Raw genomic sequence first — 24,008 nt, 5'->3', positions numbered from 1 at the left:
AGTTCCGGTTACTTCTCTTAAATCTTCTATATCACTGCGCCGGCCTCTTTCAGACAACCTTTAGCTTTATCATCTGGACAAAAACAACCGGTAGGAGGTGAACTTTCTATCTGAACTGATGCTTTATTTAACCCATCAGGATGATCAGCATAAATATATATCGCTTTTTCATGTTACCATGACAAGGCGCCGCACTATGTAACAAATAGTCCACTTTTCGTGAAAAAACGATCAAAATTGGAAAAAAAAAATCAAGGATAAAGGTCTCAAAACTGGTTAATATTTATTTATTTTGTAAGTGATCATGGTATAAGCGGAAGCCTGAAAAGTCCGACGCGACAGCGTGCGTGATAATGCACACTTTGTCGGCCATTAACCCTTACTTAACGCACGGCATAGAAGCCTGGACCGTCCAACGCTTGTTTTAGATATTAATAAACGTTTGATCCGTTTTTGTTACTTTTAGTCTGTTTTTTCTTTTCACCTCTTGCCGCTTGTTTTTGCCCAGATGATGAAGCTATAGTTTCTTTTAAAGAAGCCAGCCTAGTGATACAGAATGTGACCAGAACTTCTTGTTTTGGTGTGCATTCTTACATTATTATTGGAACAAATTCTGGTTTACTTCAAGCGGACCAAATGTGTCCAGTCTGAAAATACCCAAAGTGTCTCAAGGTTAGAATTCAAATTACAGGAATTTTTAACTATAGTGAGCCAAAAGTACATCTCACCATCTTTAAAATTCTTACCTCTTGTATAAATCCATATGCAATATTGAAAACATGCTTTTAATAGTATTCATACTTAGAGAATGGTAATATGGCATATGTACTTTAAAAGTTATATCATCTATGTTAAATAAAAAAAAGGATGACAGGACGCAGGAAGGATAGTCCTCAGCTGAAGCCACATAATTCCCACAATACACCCCTCAATTAAGAACAGTCTCTTTGCCACATCCATTGCAAGAAGGATTTCTTTATTGGTTTATACCCGCTCAAATTCAGCAGTCATCAATACATTTTTATGATGCTCCAAGGATCGTCCGGACAGCGCCTTTAATCAAGCTGTCGGGTGAAGAGACGAGTCCAGATTCAACAATACTTGTGTCACCTTGAATTACTGTGTCGTAAGACACACAACCACTGAATAATTGATGGTTTGTGAGGAAAACAGAATTGATAAACACAAGTAATCTGTCAGGGAATTTTGCAGAAAGTCAATATTGCAGTATTTGCTTCAGAACTGGCAATGGAGAGACAGCCGTCTCTTTGGGGAAATAACGGTTTTCTACAAGACCTTCAGCCTGTGTTCTAGGTGGTAGGTAAAAATAATGTCATCATACATATGAAGGTGATCAAGCAAGCGCATTACAGCCTGTTGCCGCCACAACATCAGCCATGTGGGCTGAATTTGTCATAGCCCTTGGGAGGTGGATCCTGTGTTTCCTCCCAGTCTGTGACATCCTGATTTATCGCATGCTGTGTATAACACATAACAGCGCTTGGAGGCCTTTTCACTGAATGCTGTACTCCACCTGGACTAACCAGTGATGAAAAATGACAGTCCAAGTATGAAGCCCATGAGGACTTTTCCATGATGGCTGCTTGCAGGAGACCTAAACTGAGCAGATGGGGGATGCCAATTAAGTTCTCCTTTAGCTGAAGGTTTTAAACACTCATACTACATAAATATGTTAATGTTTTATTTAAAACAGAATGTATTGTTTTATTTTTTTATAACTTCTTGAATATTTTATAAAAAAGTTTGAATAATTGGAAAATGGTTACCCTTCCTTTGCTTAGCCTGCTGGGGATAACCTCCATGAAGACACCAACTTATGTTTCTGTTAAGGTGTCGTGGGTCCCACCAGGGAATGATTGGGCAGAGGCGCCAAGGTGAAAGTATTCTTGACTTTAATGCAAGAATAGAGCACACCAATTGCTCCACAAAGGTTAACCAACATAGACTTCTCCAATCCAACACTCCAAATTCTCCTCTCAGACTCTCCAACTTCTCCACTCAGACTCCCACACTGACAGCTGTATCTGGTTCTCTTTTAAGTGGTAAGCCCCTCCTCCTGGGCGTTGCTCTCCATCAGTCCAAAGAGAAAACAGGGAGAAGTGTTTGCATTGTTCAACAACATAAATAAACATACAGAAATAAACAGTTTCATTCAACTAAACATTCTGTGTCGTGTACAGAAAAATAACAATAATCATCAATAAAAATAAATACAAACAGTGACCGATGCGTCACATGACCCAGGGTGTCCATGACCACTTCCGGGTTACCGGGTTACTTCCGGGTAAACAAACCAACGTTAATGTTGGCGTCGTGTGTGCTTCGTGTTAATGTATGCATGGGGATGGTGAGTCGGCAACCTAGTGTGCACCCAGGGCTACCTGCAGAGGGATAGGGACGGAATGAAAAGGGTAAGCTGATGTAAATGACGTGTTACCGGGTCCGAGCGTGCGCGTCTATGCGCACGTGTGTATGTGTGCGAGCGTGTGTGCATGCGTGTGCGCCTGCAGCGGCAGCTGACGGTTCTACACCGTCACATCATCCCCCTCCTCTGGGAGATTGGCGATGTGCGGCAATCTGGACAGGAAATCTGCCACTATGTTTTGTTTTCCGGGACGGTGACGTACGTTAAATTTGTACGGCTGAAGCGCCAGATACCAGCGCGTAAGCCGGCTGTGGTGGTCCTTCATGGTATTTATCCATGTCAGGGCCCTGTGGTCTGTCTCAAGGTCGAATTCTCTGCCAAGTAAGTAGTACCTCAAGCTATCCAACGCCCACTTAATGGCAAGTCCTTCCTTCTCCACAGTGGAGTACCTTGTCTCTCTCGGCTGCAGTTTCCGACTGAGGTACAGGACTGGTCGCTCTTCACCTGGGTCTCCCTGAGCCAGGACAGCACCAAGTCCGACTGCTGAGGCATCCACTTGGACGAGGAACCTTTGATCAAAGTTAGGACTCTTGAGAACAGGACAGGAACACAATTTATTTTTCAATGCTTGGAAAGCCTGTTCACACTCATCTGTCCAGGTCACGGGGTTTTTCTGCCTCTTCTCAGTAAGGGCAGTGAGAGGAGGTGCCATGGTGGCGAACTGATGGACAAACCGCCGGTACCATCCAGCTAACCCCAGGAAGGAGCGTACCTCTTTCTTGGTGCGTGGTCGAGGGCAATTGCGGATAACTTCAACTTTATCCACCTGCGGACGCACCTCACCACCTCCCAGCAGGTACCCCAGGTAACGAGTTTCCTTCCGGGCCCACTCACACTTGCTCACGTTTAAGGTCAGGCCTGCATTTTGTAGTTTCCTCAGGACCAGACGCAGGTGATCTAGGTGTTGCTCCCAGCTGTGACTGTAGATCACCACGTCATCCAAATAGGCTGCACTACAGTGGTTACATCCCTGCAGCACCCTGTCCATCAGCCGTTGGAACGTGGCTGGTGCTCCATGCAGACCAAAAGGCATAACTGTAAACTGAAACAGTCCAGCAGGTGTTTTGAACGCCGTGTATGGTCGACAGGTGTTGCTGAGAGGTACTTGCCAGTAACCCTTGCATAGGTCAAGAGTGGTGATGAAATTAGCAGCCCCGATCTTCTCCAGCAGGTCGTCAATCCTCGGCATTGGATATGCGTCGAACTCCGAAACGGCGTTCAGTTTCCTGAAGTCGATGCATATCCGCAGTGAGTCGTCTTTTTTGGGAACGATCACCACCGGACTGCTCCACTCTGAGTTGGACGGCTCGATGACACCTAGCTCCAGCATCTTCCTCACCTCATCGTTCAGCCTTCCCCCCAACTTCTGTGGTACCCGATAAGGCCGTTGCCGGATTGGTCGTCCATCTTTGAGCCGTATGGAATGGCTAATGAGTGTAGTTCTTCCTGGCTGTGCAGAAAAAAGAGATGGCGTTTCACGAAATAAGTCCATTATCTGTGTAGTCTGTTCCGGAGGTAAATGTGACAGAGACGGAGGGGTTGAGTGAGTCAGTGCTCCCAGATCAGAGTCCAAGTCTTCCTCAGTCTTCACAGCTCTGACTAGCAAAGACTTCTCTGTTGGATGGTTAGCACCTTCCTTCCACTCTTTAAGTAGATTCACGTGGTATGTCTGCTTTTCTTGCTTTTTGTCAGGATGGTGCACCTCATAGGTGACAGGTCCCATCCTGCGGAGAATGGTGTATGGCCCTTGCCACTTTGCCAGTAGTTTGCTGGTACAAGAGGGAAGAAGTAGCAGAACCTTCTGACCTGGTAGGAGTTCACGGTGACGGGCCTGCTGGTCGTACCACGTCTTCCGACTCCTTTGGGCCTCTCGTTGGTTGACTTCTGCCTCTTCCCTGTACTTTGCCAACCGTTCTCTCATCTCCAGGACAAACTGGATCACACCCCTTTCTGAGGTCTTTGTGGATTTGGCCTCCCAGCTCTTCTTGAGGAGATCCAGTGGGCCTTGGACATCCCAGCCATAGAGGAGTTCGAATGGTGAGAAGCCTGTTGAAGCTTGTGGGACTTCCCTATAAGCAAACAACAGGAATGGTAGCCAACGATCCCAGTCCTTCCCTGTGTCACTCACGAACTTCTGCAGCATCCTCTTCAGGGTCTGGTTGAAACGTTCCACCAAGCCATTGGTCTGTGGGTGGTACGGTGTCGCCTTGATGGCAGTGATGCCAAGCTGCTGTTGGAACAGTTTCATCAACCGAGAGGTGAAGTTGGTTCCTTGGTCTGTCAGAATTTCATCCGGTATTCCTACTCTGGAGAAAAACTGAATTAACGCTCTCATGACTGCAGGAGCTGTAATGGTGCGCAGGGGAAAAGCTTCTGGGAACCGTGTAGCATAATCACAGACCACCAGGATGTATTCGTGACCGCTACTGCTCTTAGGTAAAGGTCCAACAATGTCCATGGCTATTCTCCTGAATGGAGTAGAAATTATAGGAAGTGGGTGTAGTAATGCTCTGTCAGACTTGTGTGTTATTGCAGTTTTCTGGCAGGTAGGACATGTTGCACAGTACGTCTGAATGTCAGTGTACATTGATGGCCAGAAAAAACGTGAACTAACCCGCAGATAGGTTTTGTGACGACCCAGGTGACCCGCCCATGGGAGTGTGTGCGCTAATTGGATGACGAGTGGCCTGCAGGTGGTTGGAAGAACTAACCGTAGGTGTTCACCTTCAGCTGCATACAGAACATCATCAGCAACAATAAACCGCACATTCCCCAAACATTTGTCACTCTCTGTTGTCACCTTGGCAAACAATGGTTTTAAAGTTTGGTCTTCTTTCTGCAACGCCGAAATGTCAGCTGGTATGTCAAATGTTTCTGCTGTTGTTGTGATCTCAGGATCCAGCAACTTAAGTTTTTTCTCAAACCGTCTTTGACGACGGGATTTTCTGGGCATTTCTTTGCCTCCATCAAAGAAATCGTCATCCAAACGTGGAAGACCTTGCATTCCCGCTTTAGCCTGAGCTCTAGTTAGCACAGGTGCTGAGACAGTAACAGCTAGCTCATCATTAGCTTTAGCTGTTTCAGTAGCCTCATTTAATAAGTCCCCCAACATAGGTAAATCATACCCCAAAATTAAATCAACAGGTAGGTTCTCTACCACCCCGACAGTCAAAAGATAGGATTGTTCATTTATGGTCACTGTTACATCCGCTTTTGGGTACAAATGTTGGTCGCCATGAACACACACAACACTTGTTTGCCTGCTATAATCAAGTCCACCAAAAGGGATTAAACTCTGTTTGACCAGAGAAAAAAAACTGCCCGTGTCCAACATAGCAGTAACCTGCTGTCCGTTCACAGTCACCTGTTTAAGTGGCTGGAAAGTGTCTTTGTCCATGTGCACAGGCCCTGCTCCTGTGACAGTCTCTGGCCTGGGTGCGTAGCAAGCACCTGTGAATTTAGTCTTGCGGATTGGACATACGGAGGCTTTGTGACCAATCTGCTGGCAATAGAAACACACAAGGTCCTTACCCGCCGCTCGCTGGTTAGGTGCTGGGTTGGTACCTTGCGTTGCCTGATGGAAGTCTCTCCGTGCAGGTCTCAGTGGAGCGGTTTGAATGGGAAGACGCTGATCCCCACCCGACGGCCGTGCAGACGCTCCTCGTCGAGCGTTGAGATACTGCAGCGCAAGCCGGGCAGCGGTGAGGCCATCCTCCGGGTCGTGCTCCTTCACCCACGTCCTCACGTCAGCTGGAAGCACACGCAGCAGCTGCTCCAGGATGACGATCTCCCCGATCTGCTCCTTGCTGTGTTGCTCTGGGCGGATCCAGCGACGGTAGAGGCCCTTCAGGCGGTGGTATGTCTCAGTCGGATTCTCCCCAGATGGCACCACAGTAGACCGGAACTGCTGACGGTAAGTCTCTGGCGAGATGTCAAATTTTACCAGGAGTACGTCTTTCAGGTCCTTGTAGATGTGGGCTTGCTGCTCGTCCATTGCTGTGTAGGCCTCCAACGCCTTTCCGGACAGCAGTGGCACCAGGCGACATGCCCACTCAGTCTCTGGCCATCTCCACGTCCTGGCAATCCGTTCAAAACGTAGCAGGTAATTTTCAATGTCCTCACCTGTCTGATATGGAGGGACCTTTGGCTCCATGTAAGGTCTCCAATCAGGTGGCTGTAAACTGACTCTGCTCTGTGGTTGATCTGACCAGCTGGAGTCCTCCTGTGCCACTGGATGCCGTCGACGGGACGTTGCAGCTGGTGTTGGCAGATCCAACCTTGGGCTACTCACTGCGGCTGAGCTTGGTCCAGCGGCTTTGGGACTGATGTTACGCCGCCGACCAGAATGGTGCTCTGCCCTGGAAAAAGAGGCTTCCAAACCTTGGAGGGCAGCGATGAATCTGTCCTCCCGCTGCTGCTGTCCACGGAGGAAGTCTCCCATCATAGCCGCCAAGTCACCTTCTGGGCCTTTGGTCAGGCCTGGAGAACCACCAGAGGCACCAGGATCTACAGGATCTACCACCTCCTCCTCAGAGGATGAATTGGACAACAGAGGGACTGCATCCGATGTTGGTTCCATCTCCTCCTTCTGGGAACGCAGACCTCTGTGTCTCACCTTTTTGCGGCCAGCCATCTGCTTATCCCACTTCTGACACCAACTGTCGTGGGTCCCACCAGGGAATGATTGGGCAGAGGCGCCAAGGTGAAAGTATTCTTGACTTTAATGCAAGAATAGAGCACACCAATTGCTCCACAAAGGTTAACCAACATAGACTTCTCCAATCCAACACTCCAAATTCTCCTCTCAGACTCTCCAACTTCTCCACTCAGACTCCCACACTGACAGCTGTATCTGGTTCTCTTTTAAGTGGTAAGCCCCTCCTCCTGGGCGTTGCTCTCCATCAGTCCAAAGAGAAAACAGGGAGAAGTGTTTGCATTGTTCAACAACATAAATAAACATACAGAAATAAACAGTTTCATTCAACTAAACATTCTGTGTCGTGTACAGAAAAATAACAATAATCATCAATAAAAATAAATACAAACAGTGACCGATGCGTCACATGACCCAGGGTGTCCATGACCACTTCCGGGTTACCGGGTTACTTCCGGGTAAACAAACCAACGTTAATGTTGGCGTCGTGTGTGCTTCGTGTTAATGTATGCATGGGGATGGTGAGTCGGCAACCTAGTGTGCACCCAGGGCTACCTGCAGAGGGATAGGGACGGAATGAAAAGGGTAAGCTGATGTAAATGACGTGTTACCGGGTCCGAGCGTGCGCGTCTATGTGCACGTGTGTATGTGTGCGAGCGTGTGTGCATGCGTGTGCGCCTGCAGCGGCAGCTGACGGTTCTACACCGTCACATAAGGGTTTGAATCTATAAGAGTTTCTACTGTGAAATATAAGTTAGTTACACTACTTTTGCTGTGAGATTGGCACAAAATGGCAAATTTTGCACAGTTCAAACTTGTTTTGTTGTCACTGATGCCATGTAGAACACAGGACTCAAAAGTCCAATATTAAACTGATATAAACTATCATTCCTGTCCTTTTTTCCACAGTGGGTTTACTGAATTAGCAGGCTACTCTATAAATATATAAACAAAGCCTAAAGTGGAATTTTCTACACCTTGATCAACAATGTTCCAAAAATGGCTGCTTGAGCTAAAACTACAAATAATAATAATAATAAATATTAACAATGATAAATGCCTCTCTGGAAACGGGTTACGTGCCACAGTCTTTTAAATATGCAGTTGTTAAACCTCTTCTGAAAAAGCCCAGTTTGGATCCTAGCATCTTGGCCAACTATAGACCGATATCAAACCTGCCCTTTATTTCTAAAATCCTAGAAAGAGTTGTAGTTAAGCAGCTTTACTGCCACCTACAGGACAACAGCCACTTTGAAGACTTTCAGTCGGGGTTTAGACCTCACCACAGTACGGAAACTGCACTAGTTAGAGTCTCTAATGACTTGTTATTGGCCTCAGAAAAGGGACTACTTTCTATTCTGGTCCTGTTGGACCTCAGTGCTGCCTTTGACACTATCGACCACGGTATTTTACTCCATAGATTAGAGCAGGACATAGGGATCAGAGGATCTGCTCTCCAGTGGTTTAAATCCTATCTGTCTGATAGGTATCAGTTCGTTAATGTAAATGGCCATTCCTCTCAGTGCACTCGAGTCAACTATGGAGTCCCACAGGGCTCAGTCTTGGGACCGATCCTGTTTACGCTTTATATGTTACCCCTAGGAAGCATAATCAGGAAACACAGCATTAATTTTCATTGTTATGCCGACGATACGCAGTTGTATTTATCCATGAAGCCTGACCAGAATGACCAGATAGAGAAACTGAACGCCTGCATCAGTGACATCAAGACCTGGATGACAATTAATTACCTCCTCTTGAACCCAGAAAAAACTGAGGTCATTATACTTGGTCCTAAAAACCTCAGAGATGCTCTGTCTGCTCAGATAGTCTCCCTGGATGGTATAAGTATAGCCCCCAATTCCACAGTTAGAAACCTTGGGGTTTTACTTGACCAGGATTTATCATTTAAGGCTCACATATCTCAGGCATGTAGAACTGCCTTTTTTCACCTGCGGAATATTGCTAAGATCAGAAATATACTTTCTAAGAGTGATGCTGAAAAACTCATCCATGCATTTGTTACGTCGAGGCTGGATTACTGTAACTCCTTGTTAGCAGCGTGTCCTAAGAGTTCCTTAAGAAGTCTCCAGCTTGTTCAGAACGCAGCTGCTAGATTGTTAGCTGGAACCAGCAGAAGAGATCACATCACTCCTGTGTTAGTTTCGCTCCATTGGCTCCCAGTTGATTCTAGAATTAAGTTCAAGATCCTCCTGTTAACCTATAAGGCCTTACATGGAATGGCCCCGTCCTATATTAAGGACCTCATAGTCCCTTACCAACCAATCAGAACACTTCGCTCGCAAAATGCAGGACTGCATTCTGGCTGTGGATCCTGCCTCTGGCTCATCTCTGGCTCGTCTCTGCTCTGTACCTGACCGAGTACCTCGTCTCTGCTCCTGCTCCTACACCTGGCTGTGGTTCCTGTCTCCGGCTCGACTCGCGCCTTTGACTGTCCCGATAACCACGGCTGGATGAAGCTCGTCTGCTGGACTTTTATATATGTAGTTGTAGATTTAGATAAGTTAATTCTTCTCTAAGATTTCTGGTAAATCGCCTGTCCGTCCTGGGGGAGGATCCCTCCTTCATGTGGACACCCCTGAGGTTTCTTCGTTTTTTCCGGAATCCGGTTTTTTTGGGAGTTTTTCCTTACCGCGAAGGGGGGTCTAAGGGCAGGGATGCCAGTATAGCTTAGTCAGTTTGTTAGTTCATTTTAGTATTTTTCTATTGAACTCTTTGTATTCGTGATCCTTTTGATTTCATGTTTTACTTCGAAGCCCATCGAGACGACTGTTGTTGTGATTTTGGGCTATACAAATAAAATTGAATTGAATTGAATTAAATAAACAAAAAAACTAATAATACACAAACAATAGCTTAAAATAAATAGTCAATGAAATAAAAATATGAAAATTGAAAAGGTTGTAGTAATAAATACAAAATAAAGCAAAGAACCTCCGTTTTTTTTTTCTTTCAGAGATCTTTCTTTTTTTCTCTTTCTCTTTTGGGGAACTTTCCGTTTAACCAGTCTGTAGTAGTTGTTTACCTTTTCTTTCAGGGGTCATCACAGCGAATCAGCTTATAGAAATTCACACAGGTGGTTTGGCATAGATTTTTAAAACTCAGATGCCCTTCATGACATAACGCTGTTACATCTGGGCTGGCACAGGGGACCCAGGCGTGAACCAGCCTATAGTAGTCTCTGATAAAAATCATGTTTTTGATGTTTTTAACACATTTTTGTGGCATTTTTCTCATGATGGAGGACATATGGAAAGAAAATTAGGCTTAAAATTGTGTTTTAGTATTCCTTTATTGAAATCACTGTGAATCAGTAACAGTGCAATACAATTATCGCAAAAGTCGACGAAAATTGCAATAAAAGGTACCTTAAACGTGCCAAAACGATCTTATTGCTGCTTGAAGTATACAACGAATGAGATAAATCCATATATGCTTTTGACCAATCAGATGGACGCCTTACATTGTTTAATAATCCAATAGAGCTCTTTTATGTTAGATGTTTGCCTCCTCTGTAGACGAGGGTCATTTGGAGAATAATTTTTGAACTATTGCAATGAAATGAAAATTATGTTTTTGGTTGTTTTGCTATTTGTTTATATACCGAAAATTATAGCGTCATCGCAATATTGATCACTAATATCGCATATCACAAGTTTTCCTCATATGGTGCAGCCCTTGTCCTTGGAGTCACTGCAACTTAAAATGAATCCTGCCTTCCGTGTATTCCAAAGGTGTGTTTGGTTTCAGGCACCCTTCACCGTCCATCTCCTTCACAGCAGGTCTCCTCCAGCCACCTCCTGTGTGACAGCACGGCTGTTCAATCTGTTGCCCCTCTAACTTGCACTGTCAGAGCTCAATTAAAGGGAAAGTCGATGAAAAGCGACGGGGCTGGCCGTCCTCATTTAGAGGACAACAAGTGGAAGACTGGCAGAGGATCCCCGACACTGTGGAAGCCTAATGAATTGGTGCACGCTCCTACACTGTGGAAAAGGAACAGTGTCAATGGATAGAAAGGTGAATCCTATCAGAGAGCTTACTTCAGCACATATACATGCTGAATTATCATCACCTTTTATGGCTTCACTTTGCCTTTCCTCAAGGACCACAAACATATAGGAGAACAAAGATCTCCCAGCTGAGACGTAACCTTCATGGATGCTACATGTGCATGAAGGTTAGAGTCATAATCTGACAGGTCTGGCAAAAAAAAACAAAAAAAAGAGCCGCAGCTGCTAATCCATCTAACAGGCCCATCAATCTTCACTCGCAACAATGAATTTTTAGTTGCAAGTGATTCGATCTGCACTTCAGCTCAGGTGGAATGAGAGGTGCAGAGGCCAGACGTACATATCTGAAACAAATGAGTCAGTGCGGCGTCTAACGAGCAGCCTCCAGAAGCAAACAGCTTCCCTGCTCTGCATGAAGGTTCAGCTCTTTGTTTTCCAAGAAAATGCATCAGGGGGCTTTCCAAAAAGGGAACCAAAATAAAGGTATTCTTTAAAAGAAAAAACACAAATCAGTTTACTGAGCTGCTGCTGTTCTGTTTAATAAATTATGGGGGTTTTTTTCTGCAGCACCTTGAATTTTTTACAGTCTAAAGTAAAACTGATCATCTGGTCGACAATTTAAAATGTCTCAACATGAATAAGACACATCTTAAAGTCCCAAATCCCAGCTCATCTATTGTTTAAGTGTTCTGCAAGGATATGCGATCCAGATGTGTAAGGTAAAGTTTATAACCTGGATCTTTTATGGATTCTGCATCTTTATTAGCTCCAAATGATTCATTGAATCTGTGACATAACTGCAGTAATAAAAATGTTTTAATTGCAAGGCTGTAATTATGTTCTGGTCACAACAACATGGATAATGAATACTGAATACGCAGTTTTTAAATGTTGCTTTTCTTTTGAATCTGTGGGAATAAAACGTAGCACCAAAGACTCAGCACTGCACTGGTCACATGGTCACACAGAAATCAACCGTTCTGCACTCCTGCGGTCAATTCAAGGCTGACAATCAAACATCTTTGTTTAAGGACCAGAGGAGAGTAAAGCCCACAGTAGCTCGGAAAAAAAAAAATATCCTAAGAGTGCTTAAACCTTAAAAACAACTCACAAACTTCTGTGATTAAAATAATGTTTTTTTTTCTGTCTAAAGTAGTTCTACAAGCAAACAAATCATTGAATGTTCCTGTTTTCTAACACAATGCCTCTTATTTTATCCTAGTTTTATTTAAAGATCTAATAAAAGTGTCAATTTTAAAGGAGGACTTTTTCTTTCATTTGAAACAGCTAGATTTTATTACCATATCATGTCTAAGGGGGTGCAATGAGCTTCATCCAGGTAAGACCCTTCTTGCTACTGCCTAACTAAAGCTGTGTCTGAATCCGAGGTTGCGTTCTTCCTGGGCTGCATTTGTAGGCCGCTCACGTCACAGCGCTGCGACCAGCGCTGTCCAAATTCAACGACTCCTTCAAATGCGGCCAACAGATATCCTTCTATGCTGTCCATATCCCAACATGCATTGCGGCCGAACCCGGAGATTTTCTGACAACAATGGAGGACTGTGATGGGATGCGGAGTTCAAGATATTTACACCTTTTTATAATTACACCTCTAAGATTAAAAATGGGATCAAATAAGCAAAGAATTTTTTGAGCTACATGCCTGGCCGGGTCACTACTCCTCTCTGTTTGGGACTCACGGTTGCTAGGCGACAACACATTCACCCCTCGAATTTGGACAGAGCCTATGTAGACCCAAATCTGGGTACCCCTGTGCCGGTCCCCAGCCCGGAAAAAATATAGGGTTGTGTCAGGAAGGGCATCCGGCAACAAAATCTCTGCCAAAGCCCCTGTGCGAATCGGTGAACGCTGATTTGCTGTGGCGACCCCTGAAGGTATTTGCCGAAAGATTAGCAAGGTTTTATAAAATAAAAATAAAAAATAAAAATAAAAAAAAAGGATTCTAGAAATCAGTAGTTGAAGAGATTCTGTTAGGATTTAGTCCATGATTCATTCTGAAGGATCACAGTGATAAGAGAATTCTAGTAATTAATATTTAAAAAAAAAAGGTTGTTTCAGAATAGTAACAAGGCAATCAAACCTGCTGGATCCCACCTCCATAAAAAGCAAAGACCACCTCCCTGCCTCTGGTGTTCCCAGCAGCTGTAATTTGTCTCGAGAACTAAAACTCACAAACTCTCCACTGCTTATTTTTGTTCACATTTCATAATTTCATGTCAAACTAGGAGGACAGAACAAAACATTTAAATTAACAGGAAATGTGGTTCTCTGTGTGAAACAGTAAAAATAAAAGCATTTGTTTTAAGTAGAATTAAAAAAAACTCTCCAAACCAGTGTAAGGATTCAGTGGTTTTGTTCTTGGTCGTGTTTTTGGTTTTCTTTGTCAGTCACTCCACCTTCAGGTTCATGATCCACAGCTGTCTTCAGTTCAGTTAATTACCCTCAGCCTATTTAAGTGTCTTGGTTTCTGTTCTTCCTTGTCAGGTCATCTGCTCTGTTGTGTCACAGTTTTGTTTCTCCTCATAGTTTTGTCATGTTTCAGTTTGTCTATTAAATGTTTTAGTTCCTGTCACCAAGCTTGGGTCCTCCACCACCAGTTCGTGACAACCAGGTAGAATTATTTATGTATTTAAAATAAACGGCACTATATATATATATATATATATATATATATATATATATATATATATATATATATATATATATAAAAGTTTTTGTACTGTTATTCTGCAGGACTAATTATTTGGCCAACCACAAAATGCAAAAATGTGCATTAATTTATGAATAATCAAAAACAGTACATAATGAAACTGAATTTGAGGATCTTGATTGGACACATCAACTCACCGTTTGCTGATAAACGGTTGTCCACCTCAGAGTATCCGTGGCTCAGAGCCGCATGAAGTTGAAGGTAAAGTCCCGCATATTTTAAAATCCCCACTATCAGCCCCGAAGCGCCCATTGCCTCAGTCCGTGTTTGATGCGGCGCCGTGGAACAGTCTCCTCAGACGAAGAGCATGAGCAGCGCAGAGCAGCCACGGCGGGAACGCAGGCGGACCCGGACTACTGCCGACGCGGTCTCTCTCGCCTGCTGGGCAGGCGGTGATGCGGTCAGAGGCGGAGGAAACAGGTGCGACATACGAGTCAGGAGGCGGATGGATTTAAGGGAATTTTGATAACGTGTATATATATATATATATATATATATATATATATATATATATATATATATATATATATATATATATATATATATATATATATATATATATATATATATATATATATATATATATATATATATATATATATATATATATATATATATATATATATATATATGTATATGGTTTTGTTCTAATGATGCATTAAACATAGGCTATTTTAGAATAATTTCATCATCTATATGTCTAAACCACAGACATATAAATTCCAGGCTGATGGTTAATGATGATTACAATATCAGTGGGAGGGGCGAATAGGAGTATTTGCTCCGCCCACCTTTGCAATGTGTAAATGAACCGCCAATCAAAAAGACACCCATTCCATAAATGCCATATTTAAGTTTAATATAATCAAAATGTCTCATTAAAATCTTTTACCACCATACAATTGTCATAAATAAAAAGGAAGCAAAGAACGTCTGACTTCAACATAGGAGTCAATGGAAATATACTACCTTCTGCCACCAACCTCTAGTGGTCTTTTAGGGAACTGCAACATTTAGTGTAAAGGAATCAAACATCAGGATTTTTTTAATTTTGGGTTCGGATCTAAATGTGAGTATTTTTTTTTATTTGTTCCTATTATGTGTGTTGCCCTCAAAGATATTTTTTATTTGCAAGGCATGTTAGGTTTATGAAAGTGTTAACTTGGAACTTTAAGTGCACTTGATGTTTTCAGGAGTGCCCTTTTGTAGGGAGGCATGCTGTGAAGCTGAGAAGCATCTGCAGGCTGCTTTCAGATGACATTTTTCAAACTCGCATAAGCTATTTTCAATTTATATGCAGTTTGTTTAAAGAATATGGTTAATTTAAGCAGGAGATGACCGAATAGATATAAACCTCATTTGAACTCAGAGATAATATTTTACAGAATAATGCATTTGCTTGTGTGTTCGCAGGTTTCTATTCTCCATTCATTCAGCAGTATTGTGATTCTATAGACATTATAGTTATTCACATGTACAGTTGGAATCATAACAACTCTATTTGTGCCTGTTGTCATCAGATGACCTACTCAATCAGATTGATTTCAGCAGTCAGGCTTGCAAGCGTAACCTGAATTGAAGACAACGGGCATGCAAAGATCTTTACACATCTTTAGATAGACGCAACACACGGATGGTAGGACTGGTCTCCCTGCAGTTCAAAGCCTTTCAGAGCTAAATTATAGCTGGTTTATATTGCAAGTGCATTTTTTATACATTTATACAGCCTATAGGGAGAGTTAAATATTTAAGGGAATGAATTGGAAGTGAACCTCAACTAGACAGTGGATTTCAAAGCTGACAGGCTCCACAGAGCTTTGAGACATCTATTATTTATTGAGTACTCTTTGACGCATTCAGACGCCTCTTTTATTGTTGTGAAAGCAGAGAACAGTTTTTTTCTGATCATATCTATGCTGTAAAAACAATATCACACCATAGATGTTTTTTTCTAAGGAATATTTTTGAACATTTTCCATTTAAGCGTCTACTTCTTTGAAGTACTGCACAGAATTGAGTGCAACACCTTTGAAGAATAACAAGTTTTCTACCTCCCTATCACTTTTTGGTGTGATTACCCTCACATGCTGCAGGCAGCGTTCACTGCAAGGAACCCTGCCAGCTGTTTCTCCTGAGGGTTCTTTTCTGGTGCCTGCTGGTTTCATTTGCATGCTTCTGATTTGTGACTTGTACTTAATGTCACTCAAAAGCTGAAGAAATCGAAATGTGCTTTAAGAATTCATAATGAACTTTCAACTTCTGTTTTCTGCTGCTTCGATAAGAAATGCGAGCACAGCTGAAGTCGGATGTTTGAGGTAAGGAAAATTGAATGCGGTATTTGCAGTAAAAGAGGAAGTCAATTCAAACAGCGAGTGATTGAAAAAATAAACAATTAGAGGAAAATAGACATGATTCTGTTCATTTAGTGGTGATTAGAATTTCCACGGCTACTTTATTTGGAAAAAACTGAAGGTGGACAAAAACTTTTCTTAAATTCCATCAAATGGAGATTTTTTAATTCCTTTTATTTCCAAGACTGAAAATGACTGAACGAATATGGTTTTCAATTAATATTCTCAATTTATCCATTGTTGATTTTTAAAGATGCATGAAATAAACTGAGAAAAAAAACAAAATTTGCTGGTGATAAGAAATAGAAATGTTGTGAAAAGGTGCTTATTTTGTCCTGCCATTCCCTAAATATGTCAAACTATAAAGATTGGGAGAAGTCAGTATCAAAAATCATTACATAGTTCATTTAATGTTTTGAGGATTCAAAGAATGCAGGCCAAATGGTTTGCCGTCAACAAATCACCAAATCTTTGCAAAAGGTTTGGACACGCCTGCCTTAGAGAATTGACATAAGTGGGGATTGGGAAAAAATAAACATTTTTATGATTAGATTTTAAATGAAACACATTTTTATTTTTAATAACTCCTCCTCACAGATGTTTATGAAGCTTTTCAATCACTGCTGCTTCTGTGGACACAATGCCTCCCAGTCTTTGTTGAGCTGTGAAAGCTGAATCAATTCTGGCAATTAAAGTGTGCTGTGTTTGTTCATTAGAGCTGGCTCTTCATGCAGGCAGTGATGGAGTTGTCTGCGCTCTTATTCTTAGCAGCCGTTGGCGATATGGCAAGGTGCACTGTGCAAAGTAATCGTAGTCCACCGCTTTTTGTTTTTATCAGAAAGATCTTTACTGGTTAGCAAAATAAACAGTAGTTTAGATCAACCATTGTTGTGAACTTTTTATATAAGTAACATTTCAAGGACACCTGTCATGCAATATTTCTTTCCTTTTTGTTACTTATCAACGCTAAAATGTTCTAAAGGTCAAAATTAAGCTCAGTTTCTCAATTAAGCTCAGTTTCTTTTCAATCATTTTCAAATCCTGTCTCTATTTCACCAAAGCCTGACTTGACTCTTCTTCCTGAGGATAATCAGAACCCCAGATGTAAGAGTATCTCATACTTTAATAACCAAAGCAGGCTAAAAGTAATTTCCTTTACATTTTACAAGGGACAGTCAAGTGGCTTTGATGTGCTGTGCAAAATTAACACAACTTTGTTTTTTTCCAACAAGCTTTAGCTGTGTGTAAAGGACTTCTGAGTATATGAATGTTTATTTAAACATGCACACACAAGCATTTTACTTTTTATGGACAAATATGAAGATGTTTTGTGGATTCACCACAAACCAGCTTTCTAAACCATAGACTGTGATGATCAGAGGAGGAAAGACTGCTGAGTATCAGAACGAGCAGTAGAAGCTGATGAGTAATCTTATTGATTGTGAGAATGGCGTGATGTGTTTGACTGGAGCAGACTAAAACAGAGTAAAACCGGATTTTTCTGTTTCCCGCCAACTGTCTGATTACATTGGTGGCAGTTTGTGATCCATTTAGTCTTTTTTTTTATCGGCTAAAAATGTGCATTAGAAATACACTAGCTGAGGCCTGCAGTACCCGTGCCTCAAGGCAGAGGGCACTGGTGATCCCATAGTATGTGATACCGCGGCTAAAGAACAATAGAATTAGTGGTTGCAAGTCAAAGTGCAGAAAAGGAACACTTCTACAAACAGGTTATCCATGTGATTCTTCAGGAGTTGCACATGGACTTCATTTATTGTAAAAGTAAGTCAATAATAACAATTTTTGTGTGTTTTTTTTTTAAATGCTACAAGTTATAACTGGAAGAAAAATGTTGAAATTTAGTTTGAGACAACACTCTTTAACTGTTGCCTATCAAATGGCGAACAAACTACTCTGTTCCTATGTTTGTAAATCTGACTGGGGTGAACCTCGCTGCACCACGTCAAGCATAAGGCAAGGCAGCAGGGGGGTTGGAAACTTTATCACAGAACTCTGAAGAAACTGTTCACTCTGATCGAGAGATCGACCTTGACGCTGGCAAGAAATGACGGTGGATTAAAGTCCCACCGCGATCATTTTTTGATCCATTTTCAAAACGTGCCCAATGGTCTTTTAATGATGATTATGCCGTTTTTAGCCAAAGTTTTAAAAACCTGTATCATTTTTGATGACATAGTTTCAACAGGAGTTCAGTAGAAATTTGCCCCCGAGTTGTGGGGGGGACTGTTGGTGCGGGCCCCCCACCCTTCTTCCCTCCCCGCTGCTGAGAGCTCTTTGTTTACAAGCTCTCCCGTTAGCTTAAAGCTCCTCACACCCAAAACAAAAATGGCGAGCAATATTAAAGCTATCTCGCGGTACAGTTCTGATCCAAATACTAACTCTGCCAAGGAAAATGTGTTTTCTACATCACAAATAGGATCTTTTCCTAATAGTTTTTTCCATCTACTCAAGATTTACAATGATTTGAATAAAGAAATACTCAGAAATACAACAATAAGTTTAATTTTCTTTAAATGTGCACTTCGTCATCAGAAAAATGCCACAAGTACATGTTGAAAACACCATTTTCATCAGAGTGGGTCTTTACGTACTGCAAGGAACTCACCAGCCAATCCCAGCAGCAACAAACAAAAACCAAAAGAGGGCAGCAGAGAGGCGGGGGCTGTTAACACCTACCTGGTTTGGAGAATTTCCAATGACAGCGCAGTCTATGAAAGTACACCACCCACTATATTTGAACTTCATGTTACCTTTAAATCATGTTGTGAACTTTTTCATAACTGTAAAACATAAGCAAATTGTTAGAAATATTATATTTACTGAATGACAGTTAAGAAAAATATCTGGTGCCGTCCACCACATTTTGTGGTTTGTAAAAAGAAGCACACTTGCACACTTGGCTTTTGGCAATTGTTTTACAATCAGTCATCCAACAGATGGATTTTTATTACAGTGATGAGTGTACCAAGATGCCAAGCTTGTTCAGTGAGGTGGCATGAAATCCAAACACCCCCTCTGGGAAATCCATGCATCTTATGCACAACAAGGACTTCGGCTGTAAAAAAGACAGCAGGGCTCTGCTTCCAATTTTCTACCAGTGATAAAACACACAGCAGGCATGGCTGGTTTTCCTCCAAGCCTGTCAGGCTATGGTTTAACCATTTTTCACATTAACCTAACTGTCAGAGCTGCTACAATGCCTACCTTTGCCAAGCGGGCTCAAGCCAAAATCATGTCAGTAACATGTTTGTTCTAAACACATTACAGGTAATTTACTAAATTGTAAGAATAGTGGCTCCATACCGATAGATTAAGGAAAAGAATTGAATTCAAATGCTGTATGTGCACAAACATTAATCATAAATGATTAAAACGTGCTAAACTTAATATCAGGCTGACAAAAACTGCAGCTGTTTACTGTTTTACACTGTCCTATCTCCATCATCTTTCCCTCCAAAGTATTGCTGATTCTACAATGATCTGGGAGAATACTTGATTCTGATTGGCTGTTTGGTGTGAATTAAAAAGTGATGATGGACAGTGATAATGTACACCTAAAAGAGAAGTTCCGGTCACATAGCTTAAATGTGTCAAGGTGCAGGGGTGGCTCGAGAGCCGGTAGGACCCAGACGCAGAGGCGGGAGGCAAACGGGTTCAGGGCTAGAGGGTTTAATTATAACAAAAGGCGCTGCAGAGCAGGATGACAACAACAAAACAAAAACTCACTGTGGCGTGGCGAGGCATGAAACATGGAAACATGAGTGTGGCAAAAACATGGAGACATGAACACCATGACAAAAGGTAATGGACCAGCACAGGAGGAAGGCAAAGACAAGACTTAAATACAGACAGGGCAGACAAGACACAGGTGGACACGATCAGGGCTGATGGGGACCAAAGGAAGTAAAACTCAAGAAACAAGACAAGACCTTTCAAAATAAAACAGGAAACAGAACCAAACCATGACAGAACAAGACAGAAAGCAAAAACCAATACAAAAGAAACTCAAACCATGACAAAATGTTCTATAAGACATAATCTGGACAAAAACAAGCTATAAGAGGTACACTTTTTTCTCTGAACTAAAGCTTCATTTAACCCAACGTGACGATCAGCATATATATCGCTTTCCCTTGTAGAGGTCGCTGCCGCCTCAGCCGTTATCATGCACCATGCATCAAATGGTCTGCTTTTTGTGAAAAAAAAGGATTCAAACCGAAAAAAATAAAAAGAATAAAATACTAGAAAAAATGGATGAAAGATTTATTTCTCAAGTGTCCATGGTATAAGTGAGATAATGTCCTTCAAAGTGTCCATTATCAGAAAGTAACAGACTTCATGAAAGCTTTGTGTGGGACGGTTCTGAAAATGGACACTTCATTGGGCATTATCCCTAAAACTTCCGACTACTTCTAATATTTTTCTCTTACACACTACGTTTCACTTTTATTACTATTTTAAGATAAGTAAACCCCCTTCCCTTCAGTTTAATACAAAATTTACTTCCTGTTATATACTTGTAACATATTCACAAATCCTTGTTTATTTCTCAAGCTATTGAGCAAATCGGCACAAATGTTATAGTGAAATTAGCAATCATGTCTTCCCCAGTCATAAAAGAGTTAAATATTTCATGCACCGTAGAACCTTGATAGATTCTGATTTCAAAGACGCAGATCTTTGCACTTGTTCATTCTTTCCAACAGCTCTTTGATTTCCACCATAACAGAGCCACACGTGTTCAAAATGACCAATTACTAAGCCAGAAAGCAGCTTCTGAATGTGAAGGCAGGATGCATTCTTGCTGCAGAAAGATGCTGCAACTGCAAGAATTCTTATTCCCCCACAAACAAGAAGAGCTGGAGCATCAGACGGGCCATGCAAGAAGTTCTGTTCTCAATCGTTCTTCTCCATTTTAAGGCTGATTTAAGCTCATTGTGTGTGTGCACAGGAATGGCATAAATTGTAGCTTCCATGTTTTTGGGTTTCCCTCATTTTTTACACTCTATAATTCAAGCCCCAACTTCTGCCTTTATCTACTCCATAATTATACATTACAAACAGCAGAACGTGCATATTTGTACCAACTGACTACTGTTGAGACTTGATTCCCCGTCCTAGAACTCCCCGGAGTTCTATTTTAGTCGAAGAAGAAGCACAATCCAAGAGGTCAAATTACCTATTCATTTAGAGGTGGAAAAGATCTTGCAAAACCTTGGAGACCATGAGCCAACCAAATCCAAAGCTGGTCCAACTTAGCCCCCTCCTTTGGCTCAAGCCTTGCAGTCCTGCAGCATGTTTGCAGCTATAGATCATTGGCTATCTACACCCCGACACCCCAAAGTCTGATCAGTGTAATTGATATTAAGGTTCACTTCCCCCCACCACAGCTGCAGTTCCTATATTTTATATTCATCGGGTCTTTGAACAGTAGAATTCTTAGTAAAACATAAAACCCACTTAATGATTATAACCAGGCCTTAAAAAGGCATAAAATAATTAAATAAAAACCAGGAATTAAATGTTTTTAGGATAAAATCAGCCTTAATGAAAAAAAAAACAACCTTAGATATAAAATCCTTCACATTGTTCTGTTTCTTCACTTGTATTCTGCATTTATAACAACAATATCAGGGTCACCATGACAACCAATTTTTCATTTGATCTTGAAATCATGGGCATTTTTTGGTAATGCCCTCCACAGTGCCGGACATTTCCGTGGTTCTTCTTTTGAACTGTTTCATTTCTGTTGGATTTAGTTCTACTGTCACGAATCACAGATTTGCTTTTTTCCACTTTTCTCATTTCTTGCATGTTATATATTTAAAGTAATGCTTATAAGTTTACACACAGATTTTATATCTCAGTATTTCTCTGTTTAAAGGATGACTCACAGTGTGTTCCAACCGTTCCTGGGACAGAATACAGGTCTGAGATTTTTCAGAAACATTAACAAGGCAGTTGCTATGCCAATCACATGCCTGCATAGTTGTGCGCACAAACAACACAAAATACCTGCTACAAGCCATGATGTGATGCCTCAAATAGGGTGTGGAGTGTGTGAATGCATATCTAGCAACTCATTCTCTGCTCTGCACTCCAATGAATGACATTATGCCACAGTTACAAAGGCGGGGCGATTAACTTTTCTTTTGCATTTTTTTTGTGCAGCTTTCTGGGAATTTCTTCTTTTAACCTTATATGGTCATAGACTGACCACCAATATCATTGCAGTTTCAATGCTTAGGGATAGAAAATATAAAATTTAAAGGATATTTCACATACATTTTTGAACACAAATTACTGTTCTAAGTTCTAACCTGTCAAGCTGCAGTATATTCATATATTCTCACAAATCATTTTAAATAAATGAAAAAGATATAAAATAAATGAACATGAATAAATTTCAACACATTTGTTTGATGCAAAACACATTTCACTCCTCATTCGAGTAGCTTCATCAGACATCTTTGTTCAGATCTGGGCTGCGTGAACATGATCTGGATGACTGAGAATCGTCACAAACATAATGCTGGTTTGCTTTTTGCCCCACTGAACACTGGGTCCCGATATCTGTAGTTGTCACCTGAGCCAACAGAATGTGTTCTCTGTTATGGATCCATCCATTTAGGAAGCAGCACTTCAATGATTGCCCTAGTTGATCAATGCTACACAGGGAAGCAGTGAGGCTTTTTCCTGGATTCTTTAGTATGCCTGAACATGGAATTGATCCCACAATTTCCCACTTAAAGGGTTAAGTAAGAATGTACAACTACTCTGAAAAGCCTTTTTAAAAATTAAAAATAAATAAATAATGAAAGCCTGTTTCAATATGATGGAGTTGTACTTTAACATATTAAATACCAGAAGCATTTTACTGTTGCATAAAAAAAAAAAAAATATTTGCTTTTGTTTGTTTTTTTTACAAGAAAACCCATTCCCTGATGTTTCATTTTAAGTAAATTTAAATTAAATTATAACCCGCACAATATTTGCATTCCAGCAGGAACTCGACGAAGTGACCAAGCGTCCAGGTTTTATCCGTCCCTTTAAGGCTTCCCGTCCTCTCGTCTGGTCTGCTCTCAGATCCACAGTCTGTCCAAATCCATCAACAAGTGAGCAGCAGACACAGCAGGGTTAATCAGTGTCACTAATGGAGGCTGAGCTGCTTGGAGACATAAACCATCACAACCTGAAGGGTTCATGGAATTCCACAGTCGGGAGTCATTTAAATCTCCGTGCACATCTGGCAAAGATGAAATCAAGGCACCAACTTACTTGTTTACATGTACAACTTATAAATTGAAAGTCACAGCATAACATTTAAAATAAAAACCCAGGTCAGCATGTCTTTTTGGCCCTGCTTTGTCTTAAAAATATATGCATTTCTCCTTTTTTTTTAAGAAGCCGCCCTGAACGTAAATATTCTAAAAAACATTTTTCACCAAACAGAGGAGCTTCCTGACTGAATCTCAAAGCCTGCCTTTAATAAATTCTGCTGCTGCCGTGGTTGCAAGGACAACCATCCTTTAGCAATTAAAATGATGTCTCATTCAGTTTAAGGTTATTTGTAAGACATATTGAAAGCTTTGGGTGCTTTGTGTTGCACCTAGTTATAAGCCTGAGAGATGAACCCCCCACCTCACCCCTAAATTAGACTTTCTATTTGTTGAATAATGAGGGAGCTTCCTGAACGTCTTTTAGATGCAAAGTAGCGGGGCAGAAACCGGTATAGCAGCGGCTTATTTCGTGCATCTGGTGGCCGTGGAGAACA

The 24,008-nt window shown here is 41.5% G+C and overlaps 1 protein-coding gene across 1 annotated transcript in view; it reads right to left on the bottom strand.

The window, feature by feature from the left end:
* LOC105354150 (V-set and transmembrane domain-containing protein 2-like protein) overlaps positions 1-14,267 on the bottom strand; it is a 55,760-nt gene extending 41,493 nt beyond the window's left edge. Inside the window, exon 1 of the mRNA XM_023955256.1 lies at positions 14,000-14,267. Coding sequence (XP_023811024.1) covers positions 14,000-14,114 — 115 coding nt within the window. The 5' untranslated portion in view covers positions 14,115-14,267. The remainder of the gene's footprint in view (positions 1-13,999) is intronic.
* Between the last annotated feature and the right edge of the window lie 9,741 nt (positions 14,268-24,008).

The sequence above is a fragment of the Oryzias latipes genome, chromosome 5, assembly GCF_002234675.1.
Source record: "Oryzias latipes chromosome 5, ASM223467v1".
NCBI lineage: Eukaryota > Metazoa > Chordata > Actinopteri > Beloniformes > Adrianichthyidae > Oryzias > Oryzias latipes.
This window is presented reverse-complemented; position numbering and strand designations above follow the sequence as displayed.